At 39.9% G+C, this 24317-nt stretch overlaps 1 protein-coding gene across 6 annotated transcripts in view; it reads left to right on the forward strand.

The window, feature by feature from the left end:
* The window catches only part of PRKAG2 (protein kinase AMP-activated non-catalytic subunit gamma 2), a 226541-nt gene that overhangs the window by 181760 nt on the left and 20464 nt on the right, over positions 1 to 24317 (forward strand). For all 6 annotated transcript variants that reach the window (XM_041122702.1, XM_041122703.1, XM_030010416.2 and 3 more), the window contains one exon: positions 8447 to 8556. In XM_041122702.1, coding sequence (XP_040978636.1) covers positions 8447 to 8556 — 110 coding nt within the window. The remainder of the gene's footprint in view (positions 1 to 8446; positions 8557 to 24317) is intronic.

Genomic DNA, 24317 nt, shown 5'->3' on the forward strand with positions numbered 1-24317 from the left:
ATTAGTCTTGGATCACTGAAGAAGCTTCTGATACTCATCTCTAGATACGCTTCCTATCACTTCTTTGTATCAGAGTATCTTACATCTGTAAACTTACTACGATCTTTCTTTAGCTGCCAGCTCATGCATTCCTTTAGATTGGGGTGGGAAACGTTCAATCTGCAACATGCATATCGTATAGCCTGTGGCTGCATGAATAATGCTACTGTGTAACTTTAATGTGTGGTCTGCCAGGATATTTTAAAGCTCTTTGCAGCTTTTGGAAAGAAAAAAAAAAAAAAATCTTGTCTCTGTCACTACATCCTCTCTTTTTGGTTCCTTGCATTTCAAATCCTTGCAGCTTGTCATGGAATAGTCAACTCCTATTACTGTCATCGTATTACTTCCTATGTATTAGACTTTAAACCTGTTTGGGTTTTTTTCCCCTCTGAACTTAGAAGTAATCCTTTGCTAGCCTCGGTTGCCATCTCTCCAACAAAGTTGTGCCGAGCATGTTCTAAAAACTTAATGATGATTTATCTCCTGCCACTTAGAGTAGGCATCCTTGTAACCGTCTCTTCCCACTTTTTCCATCTTCTTTTACAACTCAGCCTTATCCTGTGACTGATTACATGGGCAGTTATTTTGGTCGGGGTTTTTTTTCTTCTGAGAAAAGTTTCCTCTTGAATAAACAGAAATCAAATTATACAGTACAACATCGCTGCTTTTTTCTCTGCTTGCCCTTCTTAAACTATGTTAGTATTCTTCTCCTACCAAGTCTGACATTGATTCAGCTTCTGGTGTCTTGTTTCTTGTCTGCTGTTTTCAGTGTTCTTGGCTCTTTAGCAGACAGCTCAGCAGACTGGAAAGTCATGCCCTCTTAGTGCATTATTCTGTGACAAAATTGCAGTTGCTTGTTGTTCTCTCCCAGTCCCTCAGTTCCTATGCTTTTCACAGGATATACCATGTACATTTTAATTTGTCTGTGTATCATTCAAACCTATCTAAAAGTCTAACAAATTAGTCATATTTCTCTTAGAGAAGGTAGGTTCAAGTAAAGCTGTTGCACGTGATCACAGCAACATACTGTTTACAGCATAGTACTGGATTCCTTTTCAGAATCTGTTCCTGTCTGTCCCTTAGCTGAGGAATGCTGGTAAAATCCTACCTGAGTATTTGTTTTCTGGAATGTTGTTCTTGAAACCCCTCTTCTTCATTCAGATGCCTCCATTTCTCTTAAAAGTCATGTTCCAGGGTCTGTTGGTGAGCTTGTAGAAACATCTGAGGAATAGTTTGTGGTTCTTACTATGTAGTGTGTCTGTTGTTCTTGGAGTGGATTAACTATATCCATTCTGGATATTTTTTAGGATCTATTAGAGGTGTCGTGTTAATGACTTAGACCAGGACTATTACCATTTCCTGCATTGTGAAAGTTGTGAGAGAGGTTGTCAAGGATATTAAGGAACTCATTCAGGAAGTTCAGACTGGGAGTGAACAGAAACTTTATAGCCAGTTTTGGTGACAACTTTCAGATAAAAATGCAGGCAGAACAGTTTACAAGGTTAATGATATCTTTCACCTATTGTATACTCTGCCAAGGGTTACCTGTAACAGTAGGGAGAGAGGGTAACTCATGCTGGCTTATTTAAGTGATTAGTCACTGTGGTGTCTTCTGGCACCATTTGACATAGCTAACCTGATCTAATGGCTAGCTGCCACAGCAAGGATGGTGTCCTTGTACTGTATAGCTTCTAGTGTAAGGAAAGAGCAGAAATAATCTGCTTGCCACATGGCTAGATATGGGAGCTGAATAGACCTAAAACTGGCACTATCAGGAAGCCGATAACTTGTGACAAATTCAGCTTTTCCAGCCAACTTGTGGAACAGTTTTGTATAAATCCAGAAGCAGTGCAAGGGAGGGAATGGAACCACACAGCCAGTGCAAAGGGATCAGCGGCTGCTGCTACTATGCTGTGCTGCTGCTTATGCTGCTGTGGAGCCGCATCTTTAGACCTGGCCTTTGAAAAGGTAGAGTTACTCTCTATTTGCTGACAAAGGAGTGTTGGGTAGGGATGTGAAAAAATTTCTCATTTAAATTGCAGCTTAAGCCAGATGTACATGAACAACCCTCCAATTCCTGTTTTCACTGTGATGATGTGTTTGTCTAAGGTGTTTTTTTAGTTTCTGTGTCAAGAAAAGACTATATATACTATTCTACTTGATTAAGTGATATAAGAGAGAATAGTATAGAATGCTTTTGTTGGTATAACACCTCTTTTAGTAAAGTTTATCAGCATAATTATACCAATAAACTTCATCTAACATATTGCTGTTGAATCAGTTCTGTAGTAAACATTGGGATGAAAAATATCTTTTGTCTCTCAACTGTAACATTTTAATTTTCTAGCATCTGAAATGTGATTTTCAACATATTACTTGACTTTTTTTATAATAGCAGTGTTACTTGGAGTAACCTAAAGTACAGATATGTATGTGTGGAGTAACTGAAAAGAAAATGTTTTTTCCAGTAACTAGGTTATTTAGTACACGTGAGAATATCACAAAAGTACATTTCTACTTCCTTCCCTATTCCCTTTTGTCCACCATCTGAACTGGCTGAGAGGAGGTGGTTATGCTAATAGTAGTGAAGCTGAAGAGTCTAGTGTTGGGTGCTGGCAGTGCTTAGCTCCTGCTGCTCTAAGAAAACTCTAAGCTTTTAAAGTTGCTCACTTTCCCAGACTGATTCTGATTAAAAATCAGGGGGGATGGTGGAATTATTGTGTATATATATGGTTTCTGTCTTCTCTAAGTTGTTCACCTAGCTAGACAGTTAGCTGAGTATATTTTTTACATACTGCTATTGGCTGGTTTTTCCTTGCTTTTTAAAGGGCTTTTAAAATTTGGCACTTAACTTCATAGTAAACTTAGAAATGGCAGTTATACAAACAGTTGTTTAGGCCCATAAGAATGGTTCTTGTGTTCTTCAAACGTTTGAGAAGTGCTAGAGCTACCAGCTCTCAATCTAACTATGAGGAGCAGGGGTGCTATAGAGAGCTGCAGTGGCATGATTGTGGTCTGTGGTGGAATTAACTCTTTAAAGCAGATGAGAGAACACAGTTTCTGTGGAACCCTATGTCTTCCTTTCAAACACTCCTGGAACCAGAGACTAAACTTGAAATATGACTGGATACCAGTGCAGAAATACAAGGATCGTAATATAGCTATAATATAAAATAAATAGGAAAGGTCATGATTTTGTAGTGTTGAAATTAGGAAGCACATGTGGTCCAGGATCTTGTTTTTGGGCCAGCCCCGTATGAATATAGAACAGAAATACAGTCTGTGGTTTGCAGTAAACACTTCTGAGGAACTTTCTGTAGGTTTTTATGTGGCAGTGTTTGGAAGCTTTGCAATATGTGTTGACCATACATGTTACTGCGTGTTCCTGTTCTTCATCTGCAGGAGCTTCTTTTTTTCTCCTCTTTTTCTTCTTTTGAAGGCCTGGAAATTCTGAGGGGAAAGCTACAGTAGAAAAGCACCCTGCATGGTGGCGAAGGTATGAATAGAACTGAAGTCATCTGTTCAGTAGCTCTCTGAGGAAATGGCTTCAGTAATGCTGCAGAAGTTTCCCTTTCATTTATGAGGAGTACTCAGATGATAGTTCTACCTTAGAGCTCTCTAAATAGACAATTATACTTAGTACCAAGTCCCGCTGCAATCTCTGAAGCAGTATTGCTGAATAGTTATTCTGCTAAAAAAAAAAAAAAATTGTGATGTTTTTGTAAATAATATTTACTGCCTGAAATAAAACGTTAAAGCTTGTCTCATGTTAGTGGAGGGTGGGAGACAGGAAGGGAATGAAAATCATTTGGTCTTAGGTGAGTAAGATTGGGGAGTGGCAGAAATATAAGCAGATTGATTTTCCACTCTTTAAAGGATCTCTACCTGTAGGAATAAATAAAATGCTGATGCAGAGAGAGAATTTACTTTGTAAAAGGCTGTATGACGAGGCTCTTAACTTCAGGTCTTAAACTGTCAAAAAATCTTGTAACCTTTCAGGTGACTTCTGTTTGTGCTTTATTAAAAATTGCAGAAAACAGCACTAGGGATCTGGATTTTTTTGCCTTCATCTATGACTTGGGGAGAGGGGGTGCACATGGAGAATGTCCACTTGCAAAAAATAACTTTCACATGAATCTTCAAGAAGTAAGGTTTCATGAGTGGACGCCCACGTGGAAGTACACATTCAACTACTTATTAGTGGATTCTTTTCCTCCCCTCATCCTGCTCTAGATTAAGATGCCTCCTGCTGGGAATCTGCTCTGTCTGTGAGCCAACTAACTTCCAGATCATGAGCTGCAGAAGCTGAGATTTGGCTGGAGGCAGTGTCCTAAGTCTTGATCTAGACCTAAGCTAAGGTCCTGCAAATGTACTCCGTAAGGCTTATCTGCAACTGCCTTTGCCATGCCAGGGCAATCATAATCGTCTAGTACCTTTCCATCTTCCCACACCTTGCAAGAGTTGTTGCAGAAGCAATATGAGAAAGGCGTACACTGGGCATCTGACCAAGGGAGAAGGAATACAGTTGATGGGAACGTCAAGGACAGATGGTGTTTAGCACAGTTGCAAGTTCAGTTCAGCTTCCAAGGAGGAGGAGGCCTTGCTAAGGAAGTCCCTGATCTAAGAAGTTGAGCTGTAGCATGTAGTCCCCCTCTGTGGCCCATCAGTGTGACACAGCTTAGGACATCTTAAGCATTAAATTTGTGTAACTGGGGCTTCTGCAAATGAGGCTTCTTAAGTAAATCTAATTTTGGATACCTCAGTCACTTCCTCAAGCAGGAGCAGAGATTTTATGTCACTTGTTCATGTAGTACACCATTGTCTTATCAACCTCTGAATATGTTACTGACTTCATGGTGAAAGAATGGCCAGTATATATTCACAGCTCCTGCATGTTGGGTGAATCATCTCCTATGCAGATCAAAGATGACATGCAGAGACTGAGTAAGATTTTTAAGTCAAGCTGAAAGGCATCTGTTCTTGTCCATCCAAAGGGAGTACTTCTTTGCAGGTACTGGATAAGACTGCAGAAGCTTAATAGTAGCCAGAAGGGATGAACGTTTATTGGAAAAACAAATAAGACTGGAACTAGAAAATAAAGAGGTAATACAGTAGAAATATCCTAGTGGAGATTAAGATGTTTATATTTGATTATTTCTATTTGCAGCACAGTGGTGATTGGATACAACCAAAAACAGTAAGTTTGTCCTCTGGAAGGTGAGAGGAACTGTAAAGAAGACTACACCCTGTCCACTTGTGCTGTGCAGGAAAGACGGGTGTGAGTGTACCCCTGAGATATGCTAAGCCTTCAGCTTGAGAGACCTTTTCTCCTTTGAGCAGCTGTATATACATAATGCACATACAATACCTGTACAAAGAATTAGGCTATGGCATCTATTTAGTAATCCCAGGTAGTTGAAGGTGTTAGAAGGTCTTAAATATCCTTTCCAACAGACACTTGATGAAGTTATGTAGGACATAAGACTTAAATCAGTGCTGCTTATGTTTTGCATGTTTAGTTAGCAAGTAATGAAACAGATCATTATACTTATTTATAGTATAAGGATCTCCTGTAGAAATAAACCTCAGTTCCAGCTGGACAATTGGATCCTCGTTCGGATCCTGCTAGGGTTTCCTAGCTATTTATATGGGTGTTAAACAGTGCTCACAGATAGCTATCTTGTGCTTCTGAATCTTTCTAATTGTAACTTTCCGGTGTCAGTTTGGGAAGCAGTTGCTTTGTGGTGCCTCCTCTGAGTTGGAAGGCAATGTAAGGTGAGACAGCACCTAACCAATCCCATGCACCCTAAGTGGGTGAGGATTGTTGAGGTCCAGCTGAAATTGTGTTTGGAGAGTTGGGAGTATATAGTAAGTTGAGAGGAGGGTTTATAGGCACACCTTCACTGTGCTGGTCCATACAGAGTTCTTAACTGTGGCTGCCATTAACAGCCTTACCTGATGAAATCTGGCAACATGTCCTGCTTCATAGTTACTGTGCTTGCTATTGTGATACATTAAATTTGCATAATGTTGGTAAGTTGGCAAGACTGTATTGAGCAATGATGTGCTCTGCTAAGAGTGTAAATTTTTTCAGCTAAAAATAGTTGGTTGTTTTGTAGTTTATCAACTATTTGAGGTGTCCCTATGCTTGTTTCTACCTGTAGTATACTTAATTGTATATAAAGTCTCACAGTTAAAGCAACAGACTCAATAGAAAGTACAGATTCAGAATTAGAATGGTAACATCCCTGGGTACATAAGGTTGTAGTAGTTTCTGGGTACTTGGTGAAGGTTTTGGAGAACGTCTGTTTCAGTCAGCGTGGGGAATAGACTTGGTCTGCAGGTGATTCAGAACTATTGGACTGCTGTCTTGCTTGCTGCAGCAATTGGAATGTATCTACTGAAAGAGGCAGGGGACTAAAATTGGAAGAAATTAGTTTCGTCCTGTTCCGTTTTATAGTGCTGGGGAAAGACATGACAGTGCAGCATCTCTCTAATGGTTACTGATCATGTTAGTAGCCAGTCTTAGTTACCGGTGATTTGACTTACCATTTCAAGTGCAGTTCTCATTGTGTACTGTCCCATGGAAAAAGTTGAGATTAAAGTAGATAAGGACTCTGTCACTACACAGAGGGACTGCATTTCACGATCACAACTTTCTGAAGACCAGAGTTCTTGATATGTCATCTAAATGTTCTTGTAATATTGTTTTTAATGCTTAGTGTCTCATCCCCTCCCTGCTTCTAGTTTGTGTATTTAAAAAAAACAACAAAACAAAACCAAAAAAACCAACAACCCCTCCCCAGCAACTCACTCAATCACAGGGTCATTAAATTAATTTTGTACAGACAGTAGTTTATGCTACTGCAAAAGTTAGAGGATGATAATGTTTTAGTATATTATGGAGTTTCTCTGTCCCAAACTACCCTTTTTAACCTCTTCCATACATGCCATTGATGAGTCAGTACCCGTTCCCCATTGGGATCATCTCATAAAGGGTGCTTCCTACCAGCATTGTCAAAGTCTGTCTGCCTAGTCCCTTCCCTATCAGTTTGCTCACATGGTTTCCTAATCTCTTATCAATTTTTCCTAGCTCCTGCTATTTTTACTTCTGGTCCTGACCTTTATAGGAACATAAATCCAACAAATTGTTTTCTTTTTTTCTTCTGCTTCGTCCTAGTTCGAGACTGTCCTCTGTATTCCTATGGAACTTCTATTTCACGTTGCTTGTGTTTCAGTGGGAAAAAGCTTTTTTTTTTTTTTTTTTTTTTTTTTTTTTAAAGAGTAATGAGAGTTGGAGATGAAAGACTTGCTTAGTACATAGAAGAGACTGCCTGTATCCTAGAGTAGCCACTTGCAGGGGAGGTCCAGCTTTGATTCTGTAGAATTGGACTAAAGAAGCTGTGCTGAGCCACTCTGTGGAAGCAACAAATAATTTGTCCAGTGTTGGGTGATTGATTTTGAGCAAATCTAGCAAATGAGGATTTTGAGTTTTTTAGCTTCCTAATATGAAGTTCTTCAGTGATCAGTAGGTATTTCAAGGTTGTTTTGTTTGTTTTCTTTTTCCTCCATTCTTCAAAAGTTTAACATGTGACCAAATTTTTGTGCATTATTACAGGGTCTAAAGGGTGCATATCTGATGGAGGGGTTAGCCTTGATCAAGTTCTAGGTACCTGCTGTAAAGAATGGAGGGCCAAACTGCTTTTAGAAAAAAAAGTTAACGTACCTGAGCAGATCTGAAGAATGTATGCATATGCACCTAAACTCTGACAAATGCAAAGTAATTTAAGTTAGTATGCACTGGATTGCATGTCCTTCCTACAGACATGTCACACTAAAACAATTCCAGCCAAGTGGATCCTATTTTTATAAATAAAGCGTTGGATTCGTGATGCTGTATGTGAAGTAGCCTGAAGAGAACAGAACTGATTACATAACTTGCCTGCTGCCTCTTTAGAAAATATGAAATTACTATGTGAAAAGTGGACTGGATAGGGATGACATTGGAGAAATATTAATTTAAGGAGCTTGAGTTAGTCAAGCCTGACACTACTTAAGTTTCAAACTGGCTTCGTCTGTACATAACTAGAGTTGAGAAGCATATTCCAATCGTTTGCTGTTAGAAAAACAAGGTGTTTTTTGAAATATAACTCTTCAGTATGGAAGTCCTTTCTCATCAAGGAAGAACAATGCATTTTGTCTTTGTTATATTTAATATGAAAAGAAAGATAAGTGTGAAATGCAAAGTGCAAAACTGACTGTCTGTCCAGATCGGAAAGTGTGAATTTGAGTTTTGCTTTAAGGTTGTCCTTCTGCAGTGGTATTCAGTTGATGTGGCATGTTTTTTACTTTTTTTTTTTTTTTTTAAGGTTACTTAAATAAAACAACATAATGTTTTTACTTACAGCACTTGAAGAATCGGAAAGTGACATTTATGTGCGATTCATGAGGTCACACAAGTGTTATGACATTGTTCCAACAAGCTCTAAGCTTGTTGTTTTCGACACTACGCTACAAGTGAGTATTCTCCTTTCAGTCTGCCTTTGCTTGCAGTTCATTTATTTTAAATGAGTGTTTCCTGAATGTCAAATGAAATTTGATCTCTTGAAGAGAAATTCTCCCATAATGCTGTGCTTTGACTGTACAAAACCATATTGTTTCAACTGTATCTTACAAGTTATACTAGAGGAGGAGCTGGGGGAAGACTTCCTAGCAGAACAGAAAGACAGGATATAATTTGTTTTCCAGTTGAAATCACTATCTAAAAAACTTTCAGATGAGCCCAAACTTATATTGGCTTTTTCATGGCTATCAGAATTTACATAAAGACATTTTATGTAAAGATCCCTGTGCAATAGTTAAAGAGTATCCAGGTGTTTTGAGCCTGTTCCGACTATATTGGTAAGACAATTTAGGACTAAAATGGATGGCTTAATTATGCAAATTATTACATTCTCCAGAAAATTTTTGTTTTCAGTTTCTCATTTTGCTTTTAATCAGGAAATCATCTGCTAGACTCTTGGCTCTGTCTGAAGAGTTTGTTTGCCAAAATAAGGCATTAGCTGCCTGCTATAGAAACAGACTAATCTGTTCTGCAGTGTGGTAGAAAGCTGTGGCTTTCTTTTTGTTTCCTGGATTTTGAATTGGTGTTTTTTGGCTTGCTTTGGTTTTTGTTTGTTTCGGCGTATTTTTCCTTTTAAAGATGCTCCAATTCTGGTTTAACTAAGCCCATTAAGTAATTTTGGTCTGGAATGTACTGCTCAATTAGACTTCAGCTTTCCACAGTCAGAGGCAATCATGTAATATATAGTTAGTCCCAAAATGCTCACAGAACCATCTTGCATATCAGATAATCATATATAATGCTAGATTGAGTGCTATGATCTAAACGGTGGAAAGCCTACATTGCACAAGGCAAAGTAATGGGGTGGATCAAGAGCACTGCACATGTATTAGTCTGTTTGTACAATGACCAACAGCATCCTCCTTGAATTCTGCAGCATGGCTAAAAGAACTGGAGCTTCAGTTACTGCTCAGTACAAAAAAAGCAACTTCAACTTCAGCACTGGACTTTTTCAATTATCCAGGCATTTCGCTGGTGAGGGAGTTTCCTTCATCTTGAATTTATTTAGACTCTGAGTACACTGAGGCTTCAGTGTGTTGCCTCTGATACCTTGGCTGAGTCCTTAAAGGTAAGTATCCTATCAAGTACTAGTGTTATGTTAAAACTTGAGCATGGCTGTGGTTAAGATTCTGCCCATGTGCCAAAGGACCTCCTGCTGCTAGCTGATCTGGTAGCCAAGAAGGCAATGCTGAATGTAAGTTGGTCACTGGTGTCTCGTGTCAGATTATTTCCTCCTTTACCCAGAAAGCCAGACTTCTGCTGGAAATATTTTATCCTTACGCACCTTGGTATCAGTGGAACAGTCTTATTTCCCTAGGGTTCTTCCATGTGCTTTACTGGACACTGGATTTTGTAGTGAAAAGACACCTGATCTGTGATTAGAGGTGGAAAAAGGTAGCCTGTAGTCTCAGGGGAAGAGCTTTCAAGCACACAGACATCAGTTCTACAGAGTTTAAATGTTCACATTGTTGATTTTCTTTGTATATTCCACTTCTTGACTGTTTTGATAATAGTCTTTCAACTGCATCTTCTCTTGCATTTCACCAGTCACATGGATTCTGATTGTGCAAGCACTGTAAGCTCTAATGAAGAGTATCTGTTACATTTAGATATAATACTAATGAATACTTTTTGCTACATTCCTTTTCAGAGATTTCTTTCTCTGTCTCTCAGAAGGTTGCTTCTTTGGGAGGTTGATTGTGTTGACTTTTTCACTGTCTCAGAAGGAAAAAGGTCTGCAGTTTTTCCTTTCTTCTGCCCAAAAGAGAGTGACTCTCCACTCTGAACTAAAGAATTCAGACTCCTTTGACCTGAAAGGTCGAATTTGGGATGGTAGTGTTTACTGTCACTCTCTCAGCTCTTCTCAAAGACTATTAGCTTCTTTTTTGATTCCAGGGGATATTTATTCTCACACTATGAGATAATCTGTTGGGAGTTGGTACCTGCAGTTTGTTGGCATGACCCACAACCTGTTGAGTTCTCAGCTGTCAGTGGTCACTGGGTCAAAGGCTTGAGCTCAGTCACTGTTGCAATTGGAAAGGTGAATTTTCTTTATCCCATGAACCAGTTAACCTTGGGGCCATGGGGCAGGTCACCCATTCCTTTTGGATTCCCAAGGTCTCCTGATGAATTACATAAAATCTTGCCAGATAACCAGTTTTCATTGCTGGAGCTGCATTGGGATAATGCTGTTAACGTAAAGAAGTTAGAGTTTCATCTTCAGTTGGTGAGCCAGCATGTGGTAATAATTGGAGAAGCAGAGTGAGTGAATGAACCTTGTGAATTTTCACCATAAAGGAAAACAGGTAACTTAATGGTAATGGAAAAACTTTCACCAACACTCCACCAAAATCCTTGTCTTATTTGGGATCCCTGATGATGGTGATGGATTACAACTGGAGAAGAAGAACAAGGCATGCCTTGGTCTATGATCATGGGGTCATATTCTCAGTCTGCTTCTCCAGGTATTTGAAAGCAGTGGTGGTAGAAGGGAAGTCTGTAGTTATTCATTCAGACTTTAGTATATGACAAATGTGGACAACATCTTGAACCTGGATTACTGGTGAGGAGCTTTTTTTTCTCCAAACTGCATTTTTTTTTTCACTTTGCACCATTACATTTAATCCCAGTTGCATTACTCTTAATTTATAAAGTCTTAATATTATTGTAAAGCAGTAGTCCTCTTCCAGCATTGTCACAGTCTTCCAACTTCACAGGTTTTGCAAAACTAGTAAATTAGAAGGTTATCTAAGAAATCATTAAACAGGTTGATGTGAGTGCTTATCCTGGGCTACACTGCTGGGAGGACTTCTAAATACTTTCCTTCAGTATTTACCTTTGTAGTTCTTTACCTAGCACCTTGTATTAATGTTCCACCTTCAGTATCTTCAAAACACATTATATTTCTTCAGCTTGATCAGTGTGGCTGGTACACATACATGTGTCTGGAATATAAAAATTGAATTGCTTTTTTTTTTTTTTTTTTAAACAGCTGAGTAAGTACATGGTGGAGAATGTACCTAGTAAGGGTAGTCAAACACACACTTTTAAAATATTGGGTTTTGATTTTTAATATATAAATTATTTATTTTCCAGTACTTCAGGACTTTGTATCAGTTCTTATTTTGAAAATGTAGTACACAGCTTTGTGAAACATTCAGTGTCCATGAAAGCTCTCAAACTGAGAGGATTTTGCAGATATTTGTCTTTCGTGGATCTGTTTCACCCCTACCCATATTAGTGTTTCTCCTAATTTAAAAAACAAAACAAAACAAAAGCCTGCGGCCTTGAAAAAGTTCTCCAAAGATTTGAATTCAGGTTTTTAATAATGCTAGAGCTAAAACAGAATATATAAGGGCTCACTTTAATTTCCTTAGTATAAGCTAGTAGCAATCAATGGAAGAAGAAGAAAAAATGGAGCTGTGTTGTGTTCTAATGGCATCCTTTGAAAGATTCTGCCGTTGGATTTTTATTTGACAACAGTATCCCGTCTCCCTCTACTGGTCAGCAATCACAGCACACATCATATGTTTTTACCCTGGAAAATTATTCATGAGATACTGTGGAAAGTATTCTAAAACTGTTGTTAGCTGTGGGAGTTGTTAACTTATATAATATGGCACAAGTCATACTGCTGAAGCAACATCTATTCGTAGAAGTAAATGTTTAGTCTCAATGTCTTTGAGGATTTAGTGTAAAGATTTGTAAGGAATCTTGCTTTAACCCTGAATAAGAGAGGAGCTGGTAAGGTGCCATTACACTGGAAACAGGAAGAAGGCCTTCAATAGCAGAAATAGTAGCTAATAAAGAGCAGGAGTGGGCTGACAGTCTCTTCAGTCCTTCTTGTCAGTCAGAAGGCACAGGGGCTGGCCTTTCAATTCCAGCAGCTACCAAACATCTTGCTGCTTCTAGGGCTAGCACACCAGTCTGGTCTTGCATGTCAAGAATACACCTGTGCAACTGGCACCTACACTTGGCTATTGTGAAAGCAGTGGTATATGTCATGCACTTCCGTTAGGCATCAGATCATATGGTAAGGGTGAACTGTGCTGTGCTACAGCTGGAGAATGTGCCACTTGGCACAGACTTGAGCAACATCTATACTAAATAAATAAAATGTACTGAGCCAAGGTCTGTTTACCTGCCTGAAGCCAACTGGCACAGCTCAGTTTGCGTTAGTATAGCTTAGTTTATATTTCCCCCAAAACAGAGTATCTGCATCTAGTCTGCCTTATTGAAATGGTCCCTAGCCTGTACTGAACCCTGAGAAGTGGCAGATATTGTCTGGGAGAGTGCTAGATTTAGACTGACAGTGGGCTGTTCTTTCACCCTTTTAGTTTACTAATACAGATGTAGCCTGTAAGTATTTGCTTCTCATAAATATTTATAGAATCATATTGAACTCGCTTCAGTGCTGTGGCTTTTCCCTGCCTGTGACCCATGAATATTCCTTGTTCGTGACAAGCTTCAGCCTTTTGCTTTTCCTAGAGAAGATGCTATCTTCGCTTGATGCACATTAAAAACTTTTTTAAAGTCTGATCTGACCAGGAAGGGAGTCAAGAGACAGTTAGATGTTATGAGCTATCCTGTGAAGTTTGGAAATTTGACTCTGTGGATGGTGGGGAAACTGGGCAAATTGCAACAGTGTGCGGCTCACAGTGGATAAACTGTCTTTTTCTAATCTCTTGCGCATCTCCCAAGATGTAAACAATAAGAGAACAAAGACTTCACAGCCCTTTTGAGGGGGTTAGGATGGTTGTCCCCTGAAGGGCTACTCTGTGAATGAGCATTCACTTATTGTTCTTTTTCATTCTAATTATTCAATAAATGGATCTGGATTATTATTATAATAGACTTAAGGAAAGCAGTGAGCTGAATGCAGATTTACTGTGTACCAGCTTGTGTCTTCAGGACAGTATTTGAGTACTCTACTAGTGTTAATGCATTTAATGTGGGAGTGATCTGGGGAAATAAGATGACAGCCAGATCTGCCTTTACTTTGTTGGTTTTAACTTGTATCAGGCACATACAGTGACACAGCAATCTGATCTTTTCTTTTCATTTGAAACTGCTAATAATGCTTTGAAGGAAAATAGGAATTTTAGTAATTCCTGTATTAAAATGTCAACAAAATATAGCACTTTGTTCATATTCTATCTGTTGGTTTACTTTTGTCTAACTAACATCATCTACTAATGTGATTTCACTTTTTTCCTTGTTACTGCATATGTTTGACTTTGTGATGTTTTCTTTAGAGACCAGTGCATTTCCCATCCCCCCCATCCCGAACTCTCTGAATTTTTAAAGCAAATGGCTCTTACCTAGCTTATAGCAGTCTCTGAAGCTTAACTCTGTAAGCTTACTTAAGGCCAGATTTTTGTCTGACCTTCATACAAATTTATTAATTTGTTTTGACTTTGCCCAGCCCACATAACGATGAGAAGGATTAGTTTATTTTGTAGTGCAGAGCAATTAACCCTCCAAGAGGAATGTAAGAGGTAAGTATAAGACAGGGACTTCCCTGCTCTGTGTCAAGCAGCAATCTGCAGTCCCAGGAATGGTATGTTAGCAAATGTAGTGGCTGTGTCTTGTGAAGTTTGTACAAGCTTTCGTGGGGTGAAAAGCTCTATCTAACCTTTGGCTAAGTGATATTCTTACCTGTTAAAAGTAAATTCATGTTTTAATATTAAAACTTATGTAGCTTTTGCTCACCATGGCCTTGAACCTGTTTTTTAAAGTATTTGTCCAGCACTTTTCCATAAACATGATTTTTATTAGTTTATGTGAAACAGTCATCAAAATAAGCTTTCAAAATCCTAAAGACTCTTTCCTTTTATATCCTGAAGAAATCTTGAACAATTGCGTGACTTGAAGGTTAGATTATTTAACCTTTCTGTTTAATGAAATTATCTAAGTTGGTAATGGACCAGATGTTGTTATCACTAATGTAGGCTTTTGTCAGTAACTGTCATGTGCTATTAAGAGCTCAATACTTATTTTTCTACCACATAACTAGAAATACATTTGGAACAGTCTTCTGGAAACTTTGTTAGTGGTTTAACAAGCTGGAAGTAAATATAACTTCTAACTTCTGCAGAGCATGCAATGGATTCCACATTAGAAGAGTGGAAGAGGACTTTGTATTTCTCTTCCTTGTGCTGACTCTATTCAGTAAATGGATTTATTGTTCTTGTTCCCTCCAGGTCATTCTTGACTGGGGTGTTGCCTCTCTCCAAGGTAATCAGATAGACCAGGCTTCCAGGAAGAATGCTGTAGAATCTTTTGCTTCCAGAAACACACAGCAGACTCCGGGTCTGCTGTCACAACAGAGTTCTCACAGTTTTACAAGAGGGTTGACTGTCTCTTCCTTAATTGGCTTTGAGGTTTTTCCTTGTTGAAGTTGCTAAATTTTAAACTAATATACTGTCTGCATTTCTGAGGAGTGTGACCACCCCTCCTTGCTTACCAGTCCCACAGAACTGTAAGAGAATAATGTAATTTAGCTTCTAACTGGTATGTGTGCTGAGGCAGTTGAGCAGGCCACATAAAAGCTCCCTTCATTGAGATCAGGCTGGAATCAGTAGCATAATATGAGAAGACTCTTGTGTTTTTTCAGAGCTGCTCCTGTTGCTTGTACACAACAAGCATAGGAGCTTAATTCCTGCAGCTCTCAAAACCAATAGGAAGCATTCATTCCTGGATCTTGGAAGAAGATACTATGAATTCATTGTACCAATTAAGCAGAAATTTCTTGTTCTACACAGGGTGTAGGTAAGGTGTTTGTGCTCGGCTGAGTGAAAGTCATGCATCATTCTTCTTGCCTTCCCCACCCCACCACCACTTTTTCTGGCAAGATCTTAATCTGTGAAAGAATTTCTGTACCTTCCCAATGCAGCTGGTCCCAATGGCTCTACCAATGAAGCTTACCTAATGTCTTACTCTTAGCCCATTGTGGCATGAAATCTAGCAGCAGAAATTCTGGCTTGAAGTGATTTTTTTTTTTTTTTTTTTTTTTTAATCTGCTCCCCTCCCCCTCCCCCCCCAAAAACAGAGCTGTGCTATTTTTTTTTTTATTATTATTATTTTTTACTAGAATGCTTAGGCTCCCCTCAAACAGCAGGTAGAAGTAAGTATCAGCAGAGTACTTTATTGAGATGGAGTAACAGCTGACTATAATCATGGACCAGCGGCTGTCATGGATGAGCAGACCAGAAGAGGTCTTGATTAAATCAGCACGTGTGTGGTGGTAGAGGGAGAAAGAGAGCCCTTAATTGCCGGCTGCAGTATGGGCATATTGACATAGAGTATCAGTTGAGGTCTTGGTTTGGTGTCTTCAGTTGGACTGCGACCTTTTCACATGGATGTGGTGTGGGGAAGACTTCTGCATGCGGACATAGTACCTGCTCTCTGGGGAGAAATCTAAAACATGTGCCTACATACTTTAACTTGAGGATAAGACCCTACCTATTATTTCTGGGGTTTGGCTTGGGTCTGAAGGGTGTTACTCCATCAGCTCTTAAATTTTATTAAGCAATCTGTGGCCACTAGTAGTACATCATCTACCAGGAGTGTTCCCTTTCCATCTCCTGTGAATGGAGAACTGAATTTTTATCTGGTTTCATGTAAGCTTTCCAAAATTCAATGTGAGCTAGAAGAGCTGCTTGTGGATGTTTTTGGTTGGGGTTTTTCAGATGTTAAAGCAAATGTAGCCACTCAGTTAATAACAGGTTTGTCCAATTTTTCTCTGCTTTACTTGAGGGTGTACTAAGGTAAAGGAGGAAGTTCTTCTCTTCAAGACCTGCTTGGCCCTCGCCCTAGGCAAAAGTCTTTATTGTTAAGTCCTTAAGTAGCCTTTTTTTTTTTTTTTTTCTTTTAAAGACATAGTCCTTCAAGGAGGAAATGCTTCTACCAAATTCATAGACCAAAGCAGAAAATAATTGGAAAATAAATTTGAATGCAACAGTCATCACGCTGAGATGGTTGATTGTAGTTTTGCATACAGTTTAGTCCCTTCAGACAGGCCAATTTATAAAAACTGAATTATATATATGCACTACAAAAGAGGTTTTTAACTTTTCAAAATAGCTCCTTTACAGGACTGTAGTTTTCTGTGACTTAAAAAGATGTCTGGATGGGACGTTACAGCTTTATTTGAAGATAAAAAAAAAAAGGAATTGCAAGTTAATGTTTAATATCCTGCCCAGTGTTTTGTTGGCCACTTCTTGGGAAACATAAAGAGAGCAATTCCTGTGAGAACTTTAACTGTTTCCTGATAGTAGGTGTCATCCCTAGATTGCAAGTTAGGAGAAGTGTTTTTCAATTTCCTCTTGGCTGCTTGGAAAGCTGATGTGGAGATTCTGTGGAAAATTGGTCCACCTCCCTGAAATTTCTTTGCTTCAGATCTTGTGTTTGGGAAGAATTACTTCTCCTCAATTGAAGGTGTTTAAATGTCATTGCCATCTGGGTGTGAATTGCTTCAAAGCAAAAGTGCATGATGTATTTGGAGAATATATAGCTTGTACAGCTTTTGTATTATCAAGGTGATGATCGTGGGATTTGGGTGTGAATGCTAGAGTCCTTGACTCCAATTTAGTTTGCAAAAGTTTTCAGGCCATAGAAATAAATCCTTTGAAGATGATGCTGACAGTGTGGAAGAGGAGGGTTGCCCAAAGAGCTTTCTGTGGCAAAGTTGTATTTTCAACTTAGTATTGTGTTTTTTCTATGTTCCCAAGTACTGTATCACAAGCCACTGTTCAGGTGAAAATTGGGTGGTTAGACTTCTCCAGTGGACCGTATTGCATTACCTGGGATCCAAAGACTTTCAGTAGAAGCTGAGAGTGAATAAGGGGGGGGGGGCAGGGGGCAGGGGGCGGAGACAGTGTGAGGACCTCCCGTCATAGTTGAAGAGTATTTTTCAGATAAGAAAGGGTTATAACTTGCTGGACTTGAGAGTGGGCTTGCACGCTATTTGATATGGTGTTGGTATGACTCAAGTAGTTAGTTACCTTGGTTTGCCTCTTCACTGGCTGCGTTGTCAAACAAGTACACAAAACCAGTGATGAATTCCTTGTTCAAGATCTGCCTTACAGCCTCTGATACAGAAGAAACACTACCTGAGATTCTAGTGATGTGAGGGAGTAGCAGGGGAGACATGTTATAAACCTGTCTTATTGCAGCTAGATCATCAGGCTTGCCTCTCCCTGGTAGCAGTAGTTGGGACTCTTCATTTTTTTCCCCTCTCTTGGAGATATGCCAAGATTTGGGCAGCCACAGAACTTGCCATGCTACTTAAAGAAATATAGTCCTGTTTATGTTGGGCTAGAAACTGTTGCCCCATTCCTTGCTTTTTCGCATCAAAAGCATTTGAGAGTCAATGTTGTGGTTTAAGCCCAGCTGGCAACAAAGCACCAGGAGGCTGCTTACTCACTACTCCCCCCCACCCCCATGGGATGGGGAGGAGAATTATAATGAAAGGCTTGCTTGTGGGTCAACGAGGACAGGGAAGGATCACTCACCAATTATGTTCACGGGCAAAAAACAGACTTAACTTGGGGAAAATTAATTTAACTTATTACCGATCAAATCAGAGTAGGATAATGAGAAATTAAGCCAAATCTTAAAACACCTTCCCTCCACCCCTCCCTTATTCCTGGGCACAACTGTACCCCTGATTTTCTCAACCTCTCCCCACCAGCGGTGCAGGGGGATGGGGAATGGGTGTTGCGGTCAGTTTATCACATGTTGTCTCTGCTGCTTCTTCCTCCTCAGGGTGAGGACTCCTCACTCTTCTCCTGCTCTAGCATGGTGTCCCTCCCATGGGAGACAGTTCTCCATGAACTTCTCCAACATGAGTCCTTCCTACGGGCTGCAGTACTTCACAAACTGCTCCAGTGTGGGTCCTTTCCATGGGCTGCAGTCCTTCAGGCACAGGCTGCTCGAGCACAGGCTTTCCCATGGAGTCGTGGCCATCTTTTGGGGGAATCCACCTGCTCCGGTGTGGGCTCCTCCACGGGCTGCAGGTGGGCATCTGCTCCCCCGCTCACCTCCATGGGCTGCAGGGGGACAGCCTGCCGTCTTACCGTGGGCTGCAGGGGCAACCCCTTCTCTGGCGCACCTCTTCCCCCTCCTTCTTCACTGACCTGGGTGTCTACATAGGTGTTTCTCTCACATCCCATTCCCCTCTGCTGCAGGTTCCACAGCAGGTTTTTTTTCCCCCCTTCTTAAATATGTTATCACAGAGGCGCTACCACTGTCTCTGGTGGGGTCGCCCTTGGCCAGCAGTGGGTCTGACTTAGAGCCAGGGAAGCTTCTAGCAGCTTCTGACAGGAGCCATCCCTGTAGCCCCCTCCCCCGCTACCAAAACCCTGCTGCACAAACCCAGTACATGTCAGTCAGCTCGTAAACACATTTAGACCAAGGGAGTAAAGTATAGGTTGCCCAGTTTTTATGCAGTACAAAGGTCACAGCAGAGGCCTGATGGTTCTCCTGTTACAACAAAGACCGGTTGTACTACTCTTGGTGGTCTTAGTTGGTAAGAACTATTGAAATGCAAGTGTTTAGCCTCTAAGAGAGAAGTTTTGGGGTAACTTTCTTGTGCCTTCTTACTGTAACAGTGAGAACAAAGACTGTATTCTAGAGTGACTTTGTCATATTTGCTCATGTTGTGAAGACATACATGCTGTTATCCCTTGAAAATGGAAAACTTTTTCCCCTTTATAAGGGACCTCTCAAGAAGGCACTCCATGGCTTGCTGTTTAATACTTAGAGCATGTGAGTATATGGATATATCAGTTTAACTTTCTACAGTACTTCTTCAGCTGTTCTTACCCAATTTGCTAAGACTGAATGCCTTCCTCTTGCAAATGTCTCTCAACTATGTATGAAACTTTGTATTTTATTGTGCTAGGAAGGGTTATTGTTCATCAGGGATCACCTCAAATACTTGGTTTTGATACCATGGTCCACATTGTGAATTTGAGGCATGTGTTCCCTCTAAGTTTTGTAGCCCTTAAAAATCATCATGAGATAAGACTGGGAATTTGTCAACTTATCCAGTGAAAATGACAATGAGTGTTCTAGTTCACCTTTGAGCATCCATCCATCAGGAATCAGAGATGATAAAAGTGTCAAGGATCAGCTGGGTCTGATACTGCTTTTATGGGAGCTCTGTGCCAAAAAATAAAAGATGGAGCTTCTTCCTTTCTCTTCTGATCTGATAGAATAGAGATTTCTTGGGCTTACATCAGGGGATTTTCAGGCAAGTAAAGCTAACGCCCTGGTGTTGGTTTATACAGTGAAAGATGAAGCAAGAAAAGTACACATTTATGATCTTGCCCTTGGATGGCAGTCATACCACAGAAGTTCTGGCAAATCTTTTAACACTGTCCATGCTACTAGTCTTTTGCGTCATCATCTTGCTTGGTACTGGCATACCTGAAGGTGTTCCATAACTATGTTTCTTGCTTCTATTACCTTCCGGATTTCCAGGTCAACTTTGGTATTGAGACAATGGTGCTGAGTTGTGTGTCTTTCAGCACAGTAGCATACTCTACTCAGCACTGACCTTTTAGCACCACGAACTGTGACAGCTCTTCTCTCTCAACGTCTTGCCAAAGACAAGAACCTTTTTGCAAGGCAAATGAAACAAGTGATTTCAGCTGCTGTGACAACAGCAGCAGTCACCTTACTTACCTTATGGGACAGTCCTGGAAGACAGGTTTAAAACCCACTGGTCGCTTATGCATGTAGGTACAGTTTTCATAACATAGTGTTAGGTAAAGCAAGATAAAAGTGTGTGTGTGTACACACACTAACTTTTTAGAAACAGGCTCATACTCAGTTTTCCTTTCAGATGCTTCCCTCATTGACAGATGTTTACTTGAGAGAGCATTTCCGCAAGGGCTTGTAAGATTACTGGTCTGACATATCATAACGAGGAATGTCCCTTTCAGTATTTCCCATCAGTGAGGAAAAACGTTTTCTGTAGTCTGGTGAAATTGTCTGTCTGCTACCACAGTTTCCAGTGTTACTGCCTGGTAATCAAGCTATTTTGGAGCTCACTAACCGTAAGGGACAAGGTTTTCCAAATATTCTACTACCTGAAAAAAAAGGGACTTCCTATGTTATGAGTCTAACTCGGTCTTTCTTGATAATGACTGTTACACTGGAAGAGACTACATCCTCCTTAAGACTTATTGTGGAAATATTTGAATGGAAGTAATGACTTCCAGAAGTCCTGTCTAACCCAAATTAGTCTGTTCTTTTATTCAGCATATTCACAGTCAGTGTAATGAGTTCCTGTAGTAAGAAAACCTTGTTCCTGTTCTGCTCACTATAGTGTAATAGCGCCTATTGTTGAGGTGATCTATGATACACGTAGGATTTCAGTTGCTGTGTTCCTTTGCTATAACATGACCCTTCTACTTAAAGGGCAGAATGTTGTAGAAGACAAGTAGTCACATAAAGTGGGATTCCTCATCAAACTGTAAATGTCTAGACATCTTACAGTCAGTGAGGGGGGAAATGGCATCTGTGGGATACAACTTAATGTCTGTCTAAGGCTGGTGAGTCATGCCGCAGAAATGACTGTTTCCCCTGGTTGTCTATGAAGAGATGCGGTGCATATTCAAGGTCAGCATATATGTCAGGAAAACCTCTAAATTTGGGCAGATAAATCCCATTTTTAATGGTTCAGTGTGTTTGTTAGGACCAGTACATGGTTAATAAGAACAAAAGTGCTGTGTTTAAAGAATGTTTGTACATGGTGTTGGACAGCAACAATCTATGGGATCTGGCTGACGAACAATGGTTTATGAAGGTCAGGCCAGTCCAACACTCAAGATCAGAGAAAGAGCAACGCTGGTGGGGTCGAGAATTAACAACGCTGTTGGAGGTCCAAAGATGGGACGTGGTTTAGATCTTCAAAGGCTATAAACTATATATAATCTGAAAGGAAGGTCCTTGTGGGTATTTTCTGCAAGAACATCGCTGAAATGTCTAAATGTGCTGGATGGAAGCCCAGTTCCACACCCAAGCGCTTTGGCTGGCCACCAAGCAGTACTTTGGGCAACTGAAATTGGTAAACCACAGAAACTAAAGGAGAGTGTGAGTGGATGAGTGTTTGTTTGTGCTCGCAAGCAGTTTTAGCAAATAAGAATGAAGTTGGTTTTTTGCTTTGTAATTATTTAAATAAGAGACAAGTATTAACATTAAGAACTGATGGCATTGTTGCTTTATTTAAAAGGTAACTGTATAACACTTTCTGCTATAAAACTGAAGAAAACAGGAATGTCACTTAAGCTGTGGTCTAGGACAGCCCAGAGGGATGAGTTTAAGTATTTCTTTACTAAATTTTGGTGATTTATTACATCAAATGTTTAATATCCTAATACCTAAGCTGAACTCACTGTTTTATGAAGGATTTAAGTCTGAGCTATCTCAGTAGCTGTATCTGTTCAGCAGCCCTCAGTTTTTCCCAAATCTGTCTTTTAAAGCTAGACAAGGCAGTGTCTAACTGAAGATTCTTGAGATTCTTGGAGACAAATAACTGGCAAATAAATCAAACAGAATCAGGGCAAGAACTGATCCTTTGAGGAAACATTCTTTTCCTTCTGGATTGTCTACAAGCTCAGCTACTTGCCTAGTATATCTTTGGAATTGCCTCTCTTGAGGTATCATTGCTGTATCTAAAACAATACCTCGATTTTACCATCTTGCCCATCTGAATGTTGTACTAGGTGGTGGTCTTTGCTGCTATTGTGTCTGAGAAAAAAGTAGTAGCAAGAGTTTGGAGGTTGCCTGAAGTCCTATAGTTAGTTGATTCTCAACAACTTTTCTGCTGCATGCTTCTTTTCCAGGTTATCAATTACACAGTTTGTAAACTTGTTTGAGGAGTTCTGTTGCATGATTCCTATCTGACAGAAAGCTGTTTTCCCCCTGGCTCTAGTAGATTAGCTGTTATCTTCTTGCTCTGATACAGCTTGAACATCTTACTCTTGCAGAAGACTTGGGCCATAAGCTGACAGTGACCGTTAACTCGTGTGACAGCTATTATTATGGAAATACATCAAAGCTGCAGGCTTTCAGCTTTAGGCAGTTTGAGTGTACTTTCCTCTGTTTTGCTGAAGAATGGTTAGAACTTATTTTACCCCAAGGTGGAGTTAGTCTGTGTGAACTCACTTCTGTCTCGTATCTGCTCCCCAAATAGCTCACTGCTGTTAGCTTTTGGTGCATTAATTGTAAGTGTGATGCTGTTATGTGGGAACACTTCATGTGTCTGCCTGGAGGGTTTCTTTATGGTTTCAGTCTTCCTTATGAGTTCATATGTTCCTGTGGTGGATTTGGTAATGTTTGTTTTGCCTGACTTCTGCTTGTGTTATGAGGTGGCTAAATACCTCTGGGACCTTTCTGTTTAACCATTTTCGAGATAAATACTACGTGGTGTGTATCTTATGGTCTTATTTGTGGTCCTGGATATTTTTTTCCCCATATGGCTTCTTCAGTATTAATGCAGTTTAGGGGTGGCTGTTAAGCAGATCATTATTCCTCTTCATTGATGATATGGCAGAAGCATGTATAAAGTCAGGAGGCAGCTTTGAGAACTGTCATCTGCTGAGGTCAGGAGGGTAGATTTCCTTCTCATGATCAGAGAGAAAGCAGTCGGGCTGCATAGAGGTAGCAAGAAATACGGATTGCTTTCAGAAGTCTAATCTTAGATTGGAGTTCATGTACAGTAGGATAACACCATGTATTTGAAACATTCACTGCAAATTACTGAAGTATAGACAGAGGTGATGTGTTCTGGTGTGGAGTAGAAGTCTTACTAACTTTCAGAAATTTAAACTGCTACATTAGAACACCAAGTAGAGTCTAAATGGAGGTTCTGTCAACTATCATATGATACTGGTTATCATATGGATGGCTTTGCAAACTTTTCCAAGGAGGTTGTAGCTAACAATGGCAGACTTAATTTTTTTTTTTTTTTTTTTTTTTTCCCCACCTACATTTTTGTTTGCCCCTACCTTTTTGGATGCTGATTCCATTGACTGTGAAGCCCTTTTATTCCTGCATCTGTTGTGGAGAGGAGCCCCTTGGCACATAATTTGAAGTAGACACTTAAGATACCACTGTGTAATCGTGGTCTGTTCAGATTGCAATCATCAAGCAATTGCAATTGCTATTTCTGTTTTATTTGGACTGAGGACCAGTTTCATGGATGTAGAGATACAGATTGGCTAAGTCCTAGTTTTGTGCCAGGTCAAGACCTGGACAAGAACCATCACTTCTGTATTGTGTTTTCCATGTGAAGACTATTCAGTGGTACGGGCAGGACAGGAATGATAATATGGTCAAGCATATCACAAGATCAGGATTTTGAGGTGCACTAGAGCCTGACTGCTTCATGCTTCAGAGAACTAGTGTTCACAGGGAAGTTTTTCTTTTCTTTTGAGAATTAGACTATAACCTTACAACCTCTAATTCAGAAACTGGGGAGGGTTAATTCATTAAAAAAGGAAAGCATTTGGTTACATTTCTTTAGCAGCAAAACAGGCTATCTAGTCCTTTTCAGTCATAGCTTAGTCATATTTAAAATAATCAAACAACCCATTTTAATTTGTATAATTCATGAGTCTAAAAGCTGGAGAGGAAATGAGAC

The sequence above is a fragment of the Aquila chrysaetos genome, chromosome 3, assembly GCF_900496995.4.
Source record: "Aquila chrysaetos chrysaetos chromosome 3, bAquChr1.4, whole genome shotgun sequence".
In the NCBI taxonomy this organism is placed as follows: domain Eukaryota; kingdom Metazoa; phylum Chordata; class Aves; order Accipitriformes; family Accipitridae; genus Aquila; species Aquila chrysaetos.